Source organism: Oncorhynchus nerka, linkage group LG12 (genome assembly GCF_034236695.1).
Source record: "Oncorhynchus nerka isolate Pitt River linkage group LG12, Oner_Uvic_2.0, whole genome shotgun sequence".
Classification (NCBI taxonomy): Eukaryota; Metazoa; Chordata; class Actinopteri; order Salmoniformes; family Salmonidae; genus Oncorhynchus; species Oncorhynchus nerka.
In genome coordinates, this window is record NC_088407.1 from 76010454 (window position 1) to 76024614 (window position 14161).

At 48.0% G+C, this 14161-nt stretch overlaps 1 protein-coding gene across 1 annotated transcript in view; it reads right to left on the reverse strand.

Moving 5' to 3' along the window:
- LOC115138831 (dicer 1, ribonuclease type III) overlaps nt 1-14161 on the reverse strand; it is a 65975-nt gene that overhangs the window by 21687 nt on the left and 30127 nt on the right. Inside the window, exons 16-30 of the mRNA XM_065025800.1 lie at nt 13977-14109; nt 13603-13678; nt 13172-13311; nt 11719-11898; nt 9940-10153; nt 8084-8237; nt 7565-7747; nt 5486-5591; nt 5117-5292; nt 2307-3115; nt 2159-2239; nt 2028-2090; nt 1313-1644; nt 798-950; nt 308-460 (exon numbers count right to left, since the gene is read on the reverse strand). Of these exons, the coding sequence (XP_064881872.1) occupies nt 308-460; nt 798-950; nt 1313-1644; nt 2028-2090; nt 2159-2239; nt 2307-3115; nt 5117-5292; nt 5486-5591; nt 7565-7747; nt 8084-8237; nt 9940-10153; nt 11719-11898; nt 13172-13311; nt 13603-13678; nt 13977-14109 (2953 nt within the window). The remainder of the gene's footprint in view (nt 1-307; nt 461-797; nt 951-1312; nt 1645-2027; nt 2091-2158; nt 2240-2306; nt 3116-5116; nt 5293-5485; nt 5592-7564; nt 7748-8083; nt 8238-9939; nt 10154-11718; nt 11899-13171; nt 13312-13602; nt 13679-13976; nt 14110-14161) is intronic.

The window sequence follows — 14161 nt, forward strand, 5'->3', positions numbered from 1 at the left end:
AATGATGGCAAAAAAACAACATTTGAGAGTGCGCTGACCCTGGTGCTAGAGGGGGTACGCAGCTGGAGGTTGAATGTTTGAAGGGGTACAGGACTATAAAAAGTTTGGGAACCACTGCAATAAGGTATAGGCCTGCCCTCTAGTGGCCAAATCAGGAGAGGAGCAGAGAAGATTAGACAGTGAGTGATGAAACAGGCTAGGAAGGCTCATGTAAGACTAACTTCACAAGGCAAATGAACAAACACACACAAACATGAGCACAAACACACACACACACACACACACACACACACACTGCATCACGTACCTCATCCTCGTCCCATTTGTCTTCGCTGCTCTTGTCCTGGTTGACCACGTAGCCAGGAGGCAGCCAGTTGACCGGTGGGTCAAAGATGGACACCACCATCCTGCAAGGCAGACCTTTCTTCTTTCCCAGACGATACAGGTTACAGTTGCTCACCTGTTAAACACAAAATAACTATTCAATTCACACCATTCCACACATACATCATATGCAAACTTCCTAAGAATGCATTAGGTGAAATGTAGGCCTACGTGACAAAATGTACAGTAAAACAAAGAACCACAAACAAACTCTCATACAAATAGGCAAACAAAGCATTCCACTGACAAACATTCAACCCCAACCCCCGGGATGCGTACCAAATGGCACCCTATTCCCTATATAGTGCGCCACTTTTAACCAGAGCCCTAATGTAGGCCCTGATCAAAAGTAGTGCACTATAAAGGCTATTGCAAAAAGTCAGTCGTTCCCCTCGCCCCTCCCCTAGGCTCACCTTCTTGCTCCTCATGTAGGAGAGTCGTCCCTCGTGTGCATCGGGGTAGGTACAGAACAGGTAGGTGGTGATGGCGTGCTTCAGGAAGGAGTCTCCCAGCATCTCCAGACGCTCCAGGTTGAAGCCGTCACTGGCGTTGGACAGGGTCAGGGCCTTCAGAAACAAACAAAGATTCAGGTGATTGCTGGTCTTTTTTTTCCATTTTTGACTGAATCACTTTTTGTTGAGGGCTCGAAGGTAGGAATCAAACAATGAAAACACATGTAAGTGATATTTTTAATTGCTGAACAGAGATTTAAGTCAAATAAACAAGAGGACAAGAGGGATGTGTTGATTCTAAATATTTGTGGTTTTTCTCCCCCACAACAGACAAGAAAGAATATGTCTAGTATGCATGTGAATATCTAAGTATATTTTGATAGAAAATCTGATATTTATTAGTTAAAACAATCAAAACTTCAATTAAACGACCCAAGTAACCATCAACTAACGCTGAAAAACTTGTTGAACCATACCTGAAGGATGAGCCCAGGGTTGGGACCCAGGGTCTTGGAGCAGGGACCAAGGGTATCCCCCACTACAGAGCTGCTGGTGGTGATCTCCTGGGTCTCTGAGGGGTCAGGTAAAGGTGTTGTGGTGATGGGAGCTGTGCCGGCGGGCCCCGTCATCGTTGCTGGGCTGCAGCAGTCTGAGGTAGCTTGATTCACGTGGTGTCCGTCGCCCTCACGGAGCTCTGAGGTCCTCCCTGGTCTACATTCATCGCTAGGCTGGGGCTGGGGGGGTGGAAGCTGGGTCCCTGGCTGGGAATGAGGGGGTGGAGGCTGGGTCCCTGGCTGGTGCTGGGGGGTGGAAGCTGGGTCCCTGGCTGGGGCTGAGGGGGTGGAGGCTGGGTCCCTGGCTGGTGCTGGGGGTGGAAGCTGGGTCCCTGGCTGGGGCTGAGGGGTGGAGGCTGGGTCCCTGGCTGGGGCTGAGGGGGTGGAAGCTGGGTACCTGGCTGGGGCTGAGGGGTGGAGGTTGGGTCCCTGGCTGGGGCTGAGAAGGTAGAGGAGCTGGAGGATGGGTCCCGGGCTGAGGGGTTGAGGCTGGGTACCTGGCTGGGGCTGAGGGGGTAAAGGATGGATCCCTGGCTGGGGCTGAGAGGGTGGAGGAGGTGGAGGCTGGGTCCCGGGCTGAGGGGTGGAGGCTGGGTCCCTGGCTGGGGCTGAGGGGGTAGAGGCTGGGTCCCTGGCAGGGGCTGAGAGGGTGGAGGAGGTGGAGGCTGGGTCCCGGGCTGAGGGGGTGGAGGCTGGGTCCCTGCCTGGGGCTGAGGGGTGGAGGCTGGGTCCCTGGCTGGTGCTGGGGGTGGAAGCTGGGTCCCTGGCTGGGGCTGAGGGGTGGAGGCTGGGTCCCTGGCTGGGGCTGAGGGGGTGGAAGCTGGGTACCTGGCTGGGGCTGAGGGGTGGAGGTTGGGTCCCTGGCTGGGGCTGAGAAGGTAGAGGAGCTGGAGGATGGGTCCCGGGCTGAGGGGTTGAGGCTGGGTACCTGGCTGGGGCTGAGGGGGTAAAGGATGGGTCCCTGGCTGGGGCTGAGAGGGTGGAGGAGGTGGAGGCTGGGTCCCGGGCTGAGGGGGTGGAGGCTGGGTCCCTGGCTGGGGCTGAGGGGGTAGAGGCTGGGTCCCTGGCAGGGGCTGAGAGGGTGGAGGAGGTGGAGGCTGGGTCCCGGGCTGAGGGGGTGGAGGCTGGGTCCCTGCCTGGGGGTGAGGGGGTGGAGGCTGGGTCCCTGGCTGGGGGTAAGGGGGTGGAGACTGGGTCCCTGGCTGGGGCTGGGGGGGTGTTGGGGTTAGATTCTGGTTCTCGATGCTAAGAGAGGGCTGCACAGGAAGAACTGAGGTAGTGGTTTGTGTTGTTGATACTTCTTTTTCGTTCTCCAGTGGAAAACCAGAACCAGCCGGGAGACATTGGCAGTTGTCACGTCCGTCGTGGAGGTGTGAATGGTCGCCGTGGTCACCGTTGTCATTGGCAATGGGGGCAGTGCCGTTAGCGAGGATGCTAGTGCAGGAGGCAGAGTCTGGCTGCCGGGTCTCCTCGTCCTCTGGTCTGTCATCTTCGGGGCGTTGGTGGACGTCGCACCCCTCAGGCCGAGAAGAGACATGACAGTCACTACAGGGTTGCTGGGAAACAGCAGCAAGTCCAGGGTCAGGGGCTACAGTCTGGCCCTGCTGTTTACAGTTATCATCACCGCTGTCCTCTTCCTCCTCCTCTTCCTCATCCTCATCATGCAGACAGATGAATGACTTGCTATCGATGGACTTCTTCCATCCAAAGTCCAGGTTTGGATACCTATAAAGACCGATACCGTGTGAGATTTAGGGACATTATGTAGTGTTGGAGTGCAGCCAAACATCAAGTAGCAATTAAGATTTAAAAGGATAGTTCTAGGGCTGTCCGACAAAAAAATATATTTGTCAACTGAGAGTTGTCCTGTTATTTCAACCAATCGATTATTTTTCCATATTAGACAGACACCGCGTGTTTGAATAAAACCAACTACATATGCACTGAGCTTGTCTGATGCTTTAAGCATACAGCTTGACAAAAACATTAAGAAACAGAAATTACTCAAAAAAGAGCCCGATGGTCATCCTGTGTTAAAACAAAATGACAGTGAGTGCCTGTGTGACTGGCGCACGTTGTCTCGCACTTCTCCCTAACACAGAGAAAAGGCACCAGAGCACAGGAAGTGTTTATTGCGCTGTCCGTGCTGAAGCTGCAACAAAATTCAGCAATTTAGTTTCTTACTTGTTTCTGACTGAAAAGTTGTTAAAGAAATCCCTAATTTGTTTAGGAAAAACATTCCCTATTCCCTGAAACCTTACTCTCTTTACGTAAAACATGTAAGCATCTATTGCGTGACCAATAGGGCCTGAGCTATAGCCGATCATAATCACATCAATACATTGGTTATAACTAACTCCGAACATAGTAATGTCGACAGTAAAACTGATGTGGAGGATGTGAAAAAGACACTGGAAACGGGTTAATGTTTACTGGTTGCTCAGGAGGGAAAGGGGAAGTCAGATGTGTGGAAGACATTGACTTCAAAAGCTCCCTTTGTTATTTAATTTTAAAACTAAAATGCTTGATTGCATTTCAAAGCATGAATGATTGATTGATAGATACAGTAGCCTAAATATTGAATTATAGACCTAAATCAGTTACGGTATTAAGACTAAACAGGATTCGCTCTTAGGTCTACAGCTCGATGGTGGTTATACAAGGAAACTATACTAAGACTACTAATGATAATGACATTACTTATTATTATAATGAGGATCATAATAATAATAATAACAATAAGGAGATAAAGAAGAGGAGGGTATAGGAGGGAGAGCTGCGTGTATACTAGAGGTCGACCGATTATGATTTTTCTACGCCGATACCGATTATTGGAGGACCCAAAAAGCAGATACCGATTAATCGGACACTTTTTTAAATGTATTTGTAATAATAACAATTACAACAATACTGAATGAACACTTATTTTAACTTAATATAATACATCAATAAAATCAATTTAGCCTCAAATAAGTAATGAAACATGTTCAATTTGATTTAAATAATGCAAAAACAAAGTGTTGGAGAAGAAAGTAAAAGTGCAATATGTGCCATAAGTGTATGTAAACTTCCGACTTCAACTGTATATCTATTAAATATAACACCAGACAATCCTCTTCAAACCACCTAATTCATTCATCAACTTTAGGAACCATTAATTATTTAATTCCGTTTCTTGCACACCCACTGTTTTAGGACAACACAGGTGTACAGGATAAATAATGAAACATCTGTGAGGAATGCCATTTTCAAGTGAGAAAGAATCTTAGAATCTTAAGCCCCCCACAACTGTAGCAACACAGGGAAAGGTGCCAATTCTACGGCACACTGAAGATTATGTTTCAGGACAGCGACCGAAAGCGCACTTGTTATAAAATATTAGATTATATTATTTAAAAAATAATGAGCAATCATACACCATGTCAATATCACATGTCTTAGAGTGATGGAATGTGCCATCTCCGTGTCCTCCACAATGGATCAGTCCACTGAGACAGGCACCAATCAGACAGGTGTCTTAAACCCCAAAAATGTTTTGGTGACTGATCGACAACATCTGACCAAATGTCAACCAAACAACCGACCAGTCGACTAAATGGGGTCAGCCCTAGATAGTTCATCCAAGTCCAGTCCGGTTTATTTCACACGGTGAGCCGCCACACACTTTATTTACACCATTAAAAAAAAGGAGTGAAATCCAGGAGTGAAAATGGAGATGAGACGTACCTGAAGTCAGAGGGCAGGGTCTGGGCTCCTACTCCAGCGTCGCTGGCTGTCTGGGCCCTCAGCTCCTCGGCTGTGAGCAGACAGTGAAGGCGATACAGGATACTGGGGAGACATACAGCCTTCCTCCACAGAGAGGCTGGGATGGGGTGGATGGCACACAGCTCTGGGACCAGGATCTGGAGGGGAGGAGAGTGAGGAAAGTTAGACATTGGTTAAGTCCCAAATGAGACCCTTTTACCCATACAGTGCACTGTTTGACCAGGGCCCTAGGAGTACAGCTGTTCTCCAACATATTCTAATCTAGTTCATTTTCAGAGCTTCAGCCATAAACCGGTATAGAGCTATGGCTCTGTGTGTACACTAAATCACCTGTTTGTTCTGTAGACTCTCCCACTTGGCCTTCCTCTTCTCTGCACTGCTGAGGGGCAGGGCTTTCCCCTTCTGGTTCAGGTGACGAGGGGTTAACAGGTTCAAGCTACAGGGAGATGTCAGAGGTCAAACACTGGGTGAGTTTAACAGTAGCTCTCAGATACAGTAACCTGTATAGGTGTCAAGGAACAGACAAAGGGTTCTCCCCATATCTTTACTAATTTTGATGTTGGCTATGCTCCCCACACTAGCCACTAGACAGAGGTCATCCTTATGATGGCAGAGTTGATTAAGATACATTTTCTTCTCCCTCCCTCTCGTCCTCTCCCCCTCTCCCCCCCTCCATCCCCCTACCCCTCTCCCCTCCCCTAAATACTCACCCGTTCTCTCGTCCTCTACTCCTCTCCCTCTTGTCCCCTCCCCCAAACTCTCCCTCTCGTCCTCCCCCTCTCTTGTCCTCTCCCCTAAGTCCTCACCCGTTCTCTAGTCCTCTCCCCCTTCTCCCTCTCCCTCTAAGTCCTCTCCCTCCTCATCCTCTTCACCCCTCTATCTCTAGTCATCTCCCTCCCTTTCTTGTCTGCTCCCTCTCTCCCATCCTCCCTCTCTCCCCCGTCCTCTCCCTCCCTCTTTCTCTTGTCCTCTCCCTCGTGTCCCTCTCCTCTCCCTCCCCTCTCTCATCCAGGCTCTCTCTCTCCCTCCCGTCCTCTTCCTCTCTCATCCTCTCTCTCTCGTCCTCCCTCTCTCATCCTCCCTCTCTTTCTTGTTATCTCCCCCCTCCCATCCTCTCCCTCTCTCATCCTCTCCCGTCCTCGCTCTCCCTCGTGTCCTCCCCCTCTCCCTCTCTCGTCCTCCCCCTCTCCCTCTCTCGCCCTCTCTTCCAGGCTCTCTTGTCATCTCCCTCTCTTTCTCGTCCTCCCTCTCTCATCCACTCTCCCCCTCTCATCCTCTCTCTTTCTTGTCCTCTCCCTCTCTCATCCTCTCCCTCTTGACCTCATCCTCTCTTTCTTGTCCTCTCCCTCCCGTCCTCTCTCTCTCATCCTCTCTTTCTCGTCCTCTCTCTCCCATCCTCCCTCCCCCTCGTCCTCCCTCTCTCTCATGCTCTCCCTCGTGTCCTCTCTCGTCCTCTCCCTCATCCTCTCTCTTTCTTGTCCTCTCCCTCTCTCTCCCATCCTCCCTCTCTCCCCATCCTCTCCCTCCCTATTGTCTTCTCCCTCCCTCTTCCTCTTGTCCTCTCCCTCTCTCGTGCTCTCCCTCGTGTCCTCTCTCTCGTCCTCTCCCTCCAGTCTTCTCTCTCTCTCGCCCTCTCTCATCCTCTCTCTTTCTTGTCCTCTCCCACTTTCCTTGTCCTCCCTCTCCCGTCCTCCCTCTCCCGTCCTCCCTCTCCCATCCTCCCTCTCCCATCCTCCCTCTCCCATCCTCCCTCTCCCATCCTCCCTCTCTCCCATCCTCCATCTCTCCCATCCTCCATCTATCTCTCTCTCCCGTCCTCTATCTCTCGTCCTCTCCCTCTCTCCCGTCCTCTTCCTCTCTCCCTCTCGTCCCGTCCCCTCGCTTGTCCTCTCTCTCTCTCATCCTCTTCCTCTCGTCCTCGTCCTCTCTCTCTCGTCCTCTCTCTCTCGTCCTCTCTCTCTCGTCCTCTCTCTCTCGTCCTCTCTCCCTCTCGTCCTCTCTCCCTCTCGTCCTCTCTCTCTCTCGTCCTCTCCCTCTCGTCCTCTCTCCCTCTCGTCCTCTCTCCCTCTCGTCCTCTCTCCCTCTCGTCCCTCTCTCCCTCTCGTCCTCCCTCTCGTCCCCTCCCTCTCGTCCCCTCCTCTCTCGTCCCCTCCTCTCTCGTCCCCTCCCTCTCTCTCGTCCCCTCCCTCTCTCTCTCGCCCTCCCTCTCTCCCCCTCTCTCTCGCCCCCTCCTCTCTCGTCTCTCCCTCTCTCGTACTCTCCCGTCCTCATCCTCTCTCCCTCTCTCGTCCTCTCTCATCCTCTCTCCCTCTCTCGTCCTCATCCTCTCTCGTCCTCATCCTCTCTCGTCCTCATCCTCTCTCGTCCTCATCCTCTCTCGTCCTCCCTCTCTCTCTCTCGTCTTCTCACCGTGAGGAGGTGTGGTCTACGTCCAGTAGTGGCTGGTTTACGTTGGACAGGTCCAGGTTGTACTTGGTTTTGTAGTACTCAGCAAACGTCTGGTACTCCGGTGACGGGAACCTGCTGAGAGGTGTGAGGTCTGTGTAAACGTCAGCCACGTAGAAACGGTGAGGCTGGTCAAAGTTACGATACCTGAGAGAGAGAGAGACAGCGGTTAGAGAGACAGGGGTCAAGGTTTGGCATAATGGAACAGTGAAGATATACTTTAAATTCGCCACTCAAAACTTGCGAGATGTTTACATCCAAATCTGCACCATGCTAGTTTCAGTTTTTGAAATAATCTTATTATCGTGTGGGTCATATGAAATGTATTGGATGTTGCTTCAAGAAAGTGAAGATGTGTCCCAAATGGCATCCTATTCCCTATGGACCCTGGGCAAAAGAAGTGCACTATATAGGGAATAGGGTGTTATTTGGAACCTAAAACTCCATTGGCTCCTCCGTCAGAGAGGGTAGTGAGCAGCGTACCGTGGAATGATGACAGCGTCCTGGTAGTCTTCCAGTTTGAAGGTGAAGGGGTTCTGCTTGGTGTACTGGGTGGTAGGAATGCCAACACGAGCCTCAGACTTCTCTATGTCCTCCATGAATTTAAAATCCAAATCTAGAGTGTTGGAATCCTCAACTGAAAGAGGAGACAGTGTGTTATTGATCTTATATGACGAGGGAATCATTAGTTACGGCATGAAGGATTAAAGGACAAAACACGCCATGCCGACGAAACGTTAAGAACAGCGGGTAGCAGTACTATTGACTGACAACATGGGCTGACAATTTTTGTTAATTTACCAACAATTCTACATACGGAATCACCACCGTTGCAGTGTATTTTGTCCTTAAAAAACAGGGCCTACAGTATTATGTGTAATGTTGGGGTCTCACTGACCTACATTGAGAAGTAGAACGCAGTAGGATGAACTAACTCACCGAACAACATTAAGGTAGAATGCATTGGTTAACTAACTCACCAACATTGAGAGGTAGAACGCAGTAGGTTAACTAACTCACCTACATTGAGAGGTAGAACGCAGTAGGTTAACTAACTCACCTACATTGAGAGGTAGAACGCAGTAGGTTAACCAACTCACCTACATTGAGAGGTAGAACGCAGTAGGTTAACCAACTCACCTACATTGAGAGGTATAACGCAGTAGGTTAACCAACTCACCAACATTGAGAGGTAGAACGCAGTAGGTTAACCAACTCACCAACACAGAGGTAGAACGCAGTAGGTTAACCTGTTGCTTCTACTCGGGACGCTTGCGTCCCAACTAGAGCTCTGGAAATGCAAATGCGCTACGCTAAATGCTAATAGTATTAGTTAAAACTCAAAAGTTCATTAAAATACACATGCAGGGTATCGAATTAAAGCTACACTCGTTGTGAATCCAGGCAACAAGTCAGATTTTTAAAATGCTTTTCGGCGAAAGCATGAGAAGCTATTATCTGATAGCATGCAACACCCCAAAAGACCCACAGGGGACGTAAACAAAATAATTAGCATTTCGGCGTTACACAAACCGCACAATAAAATAGAAAACATTCATTACCTTTCACCATCTTCTTTGTTGGCACTCCTAGATGTCCCATAAACACTATTTGGGTCTTTATTTCGATTAAATCGGTCCATATAAAGCCTAGATATCGTTATATGTAGACTGTGTAATAAACTAAAAAAACATCGTTTCAAAACGTAACGTCATTTTTTAAAATTCAAAAAGTCGACGATAAACTTTCACAAAACACTTCGAAATACGTTTGTAATGCAACTTTAGGTATTAGTAAACGTTAATAAGCGATAAAATTCATCAGGAGGCGATGTAAAGATCATTAGCTGTCCGTCTGGAAAAATGTCCGGCTAGAAACTCAACGAAAATATTCGGTCCTAGACCGGATTAGATACGGTGTCCTGTATGTGTTTGACCAAGAAAAAACTCGAAGGGAAATGACAAGACTCTAGACACCCTGTGGAAGCTGTAGGTACTGCAACCTCAGGCAATTAATTGTGGTTCACGTTTATCAATGGGTTCAAGTAGCGCATGGATATATTTTCCCCATTTTCAGTGATCAGTTTTTCCTGTGCTTTTCGATGTAAATGCCGTTCTGGTAAAGCCACAGCAGTGATTTAACCAGTTTTTTAAACGTCTGAGTGTTTTCTATCCACACAGACTAAGCAAATGCATATACTATATTCCTGGCATGAGTAGCAGGGCGCTGAAATGTTGCGCGATTTTTAACAGAATGTTCAAAAAAGTAGAGGGTCGACTGAAGAGGTTAACTAACTCACCAACATTGAGAGGAAGAACGCAGTAGGTTAACTAACTCACCAACATTGAGAGGTAGAACGCAGTAGGCCGAGTCGGCCTGCGTGGGATTGAACTCTAAAGCAGGTTTCTCCAGGCGGAGGATGTGAGAGAAGATGTACTGGTGTAGTCTGGTGATCAGGTCCAGCTGGACAGCACTCAGAGTGAACCCAGCCTTCTGGAGCTCCATGGAGATGGTCACCTCACCAGACCGCGTGTACACAGGAAAGTGGGGGATCTGGGGAGAGGGAGGAGGACGGGGTTAGGTGTAGAGGTCGACCGATTAATCGGAATGGCTGATTAATTAGGGCCGATTTCAAGTTTTCATAACAATCGGAAATCGGTATTTTTGGGCGCCGATTTGCCAATTTTATATATATTTTTTAATATACCTTTATTTAACTAGGCAAGTCAGTTAAGAACACATTCTTATTTTCAATGACGGCCTAGGAACGGTGGGCTAACTGCCTCGTTCAGGGGCCGAACGACAGATTTTCACCTTGTCAGCTCGAGGGATCCAATCTTGCAACCTAACAGTTAACTAGTCCAGCACAATAACGACCTCTCTCTCGTTGCACTCCACAAGGACACTACCTGTTACGCGAATGCAGTAAGCCAAGGTAAGTTGCTAGTTAGCATTAAACTTATCTTATAAAAAACAATCAATCATAATCACTAGTTAACTACACATGGTTGATGATATTACTAGATATTATCTAGCGTGTCCTGCGTTGCATATAATCTGACTGAGCATACAAGCATCTGACTGAGCGGTGGTAGGCAGAAGCAGGCACGTAAACATTAATTCAAACAGCACTTTAGTGCGTTTTGCCAGCAGCTCTTCGTTGTGCGTCAAGCATTGCGCTGTTTATGACTTCAAGCCTATCAACTCCCGAGATGAGGCTGGTGTAACCGAAGTGAAATGGCTAGCTAGTTAGCGCGCACTAATAGCGTTTCAAATGTCACTCGCTCTGAGCCTTCTAGTAGTTGTTCCCCTTGCTCTGCATGGGTAACGCTGCTTCGATGGTGGCTGTTGTCGATGTGTTGCTGGTTCGAGCCCAGGGAGGAGCGAGGAGAGGGACGGAAGCTATACTGTTACACTGGCAATACTAAAGTGCCTATAAGAACATCTAATAGTCAAAGGTTATTGAAATACAAATGGTATAGAGGGAAATAGTCCTATAATTCCTATAATAACTACAACCTAAAACTTCTTACCTGGGAATATTAAAGACTCATGTTAAATGGAACCACCAGCTTTCATATGTTCTCATGTTCTGAGCAAGGAACTGAAACGTTAGCTTTCTAACATAGCACATATTGCACTTTTACTTTCTTCTCCAACACTTTGTTTTTGCATTATTTAAACCAATCTGGCCCTCAAACCATCACGGTCACCTAATAATCCCCAGTTTAAAATGGGCTCTTTCATCCCCCTCCTTTCCCCTGTAACTATTCCCCAGGTCATTGCTGCAAATGAGAATGTGTTCTCAGTCAACTTACCTGGTAAAATAACGGATTAATAATTACAGATAAAAAAATTGGCCGATTAATCGGTATCGGCGTTGAACAATCATAATCGGTCGACCTCTAGTTAGGTGAGTATCACAGTAAACTTAAATAAAAGGGCATGCTAACTGTGGAAAAGCAAGGTGGGCCCTACTGTCTAGCTGTTGCCTCCTAGAAAAAAATATATTCTCTATCAGTTTCAATAGAAATGGAATTGCTTGTTTGCATCCCTAAATATTTGATTTGTTTCGTGGCAGGTCCTCAATGGGAAACTGAAATAGGTGTGTTCCTTACCCGAGGTATAGGTTTGGCAGTCAGGATGCCGAAGCACCTGGTAGTGTCTTCTGGAGGGTAGAGCTTCCTGCGGCGGAAGTTGAGTTCGTCAGGCAGAGGGGTGGTGAGGACCATGCCAATCACATACAGGTAGTAAGACTGCTCCGGTACAGGGTAACTGTCCCGAAGACACTCTGGTATCTGGACAGGAGAGAGAGACAGAGGTCATCTAGCTGTTAGATGCTCCAGAAGGAACAGTCAGATCTGACGGCCCATAGGGCTCTTGTCAAAGTAGTCCATTGTTGTATCAAAGTAATAGGGTGCCATTAGGGAAGCATCCAGTGTAGAGATATCTAACCGCTTTAGGGTAGCATCCAGTGTAGAGATATCTCACAGCTTTAGGGTAGCATCCAGTGTAGAGATATCTAACAGCTTTAGGGAAGCATCCAGTGTAGAGATATCTCACAGCTTTAGGGAAGCATCCAGTGTAGAGATATCTAACAGCTTTAGGGAAGCATCCAGTGTAGAGATATCTCACAGCTTTAGGGAAGCATCCAGTGTAGAGATATCTCACAGCGTTAGGGAAGCATCCAGTGTAGAGATATCTCACAGCTTTAGGGAAGCATCCAGTGTAGAGATATCTAACAGCTTTAGGGAAGCATCCAGTGTAGAGATATCTAACAGCTTTAGGGAAGCATCCAGTGTAGAGATATCTAACAGCGTTAGGGAAGCATCCAGTGTAGAGATATCTCACAGCTTTAGAGAAGCATCCAGTGTAGAGATATCTAACAGCTTTAGGGAAGCATCCAGTGTAGAGATATCTAACAGCTTTAGGGAAGCATCCAGTGTAGAGATATCTAACAGCTTTAGGGAAGCATCCAGTGTAGAGATATCTAACAGCTTTAGGGAAGCATCCAGTGTAGAGATATCTAACAGCGTTAGGGTAGCATTCAGTGTGGTGACAACTCACAGCTTTAGGGTAGTATTCAGTGTGGTGACAACTCACAGCTTTAGGGTAGCATTCAGTGTGGTGACAACTCACAGCTTTAGGGTAGCATTCAGTGTGGTGACAACTCACAGCGTTAGGGTAGCATTCAGTGTGGTGACAACTCACAGCTTTAGGGTAGCATCCAGTGTAGAGATATCTCACAACGTTAGGGTAGCATTCAGTGTGGTGACAACTCACAGCGTTAGGGTAGCATTCAGTGTGGTGACAACTCACAGCTTTAGGGTAGCATTCAGTGTGGTGACAACTCACAGCTTTAGGGTAGCATTCAGTGTGGTGACAACTCACAGCTTTAGGGTAGCATTCAGTGTGGTGACAACTCACAGCTTTAGGGTAGCATTCAGTGTGGTGACAACTCACAGCTTTAGGGTAGCATTCAGTGTGGTGACAACTCACAGCTTTAGGGTAGCATTCAGTGTGGTGACAACTCACAGCGTTAGGGTAGCATTCAGTGTGGTGACAACTCACAGCTTTAGGGTAGCACTGCCTCCTCTTGGTGGATCCTGGTCTGCCTGGAACACTGGTCTCCTCCTCGTCATGGAGATCCAGCTCCTCCTCATACTTCACGGTCTCTTTCCCCACAGGCATCAAGTGGTCATCCAACTCACCTGGAGAAGAGAAAGGCAGAACCATTTAACTACCGTAGAAGTATAGCAAAAAATATGCCCAAAAAGTTAAATATGTCACTGCACAGCAGTTAATACCAGGTCCCCCTTAATACTGAACCCCCCTCACACCCCAGCAAATTCAGTTACATTCCCACAAGCTTGAAGAGAGAGAGAGAGAGAGAGGGAGGGAGATTTGAGGGAGGGTGACAGAAAGAGAGCGATACAATCAGGGATCTGCAGAGAGTACTGCATGATGAAGGATATTCTAACAAATAGTTTAATTTTATTGACCTTTTTTGTGAAGATTTTCACAACAAAGTAGTGCCACTGCCTTCTCTGCCAGTCGTGCACAGTTCATGATTGGCCCCTGCAATGACAAAAAAAAGTGTACATAGGTCTCAAAGACATCCAAAAAACACACTGAATCTTGACGTCTCAAATGGAAAAAGTGGATGCTACACATTGGCGGTGGATGAGGTGAGGTTCACCCCCATGTAGCCTACTATAGCCATTTGTGCACCTGGAAGCACTGTATAAGTGTCCCAAAAGGCACCCTTTTCCCTATATAGTGCACTACTTTTGACCAGAGCTAGAATATATAGGCAATACGGCCATTTGTGAATCAGACCTACAAATCAAATCAATGAGGAAAGCCTGAGACTCACAGCGACGGGCACCCGTAGAGGGGAATTGATGGGCAAGTAGAGGGTTGACTGGTAGCGCCCATCCTTCAGCTCCTTGGTCTTACACTTAGGTGCCAGGTGGGTAAACGGGTCACTGGGCAGACGGGCACAGTATCTGGAGAGAGGGTCATTAGCACACCAGACCATCCACAGCCAAATTAAAACAA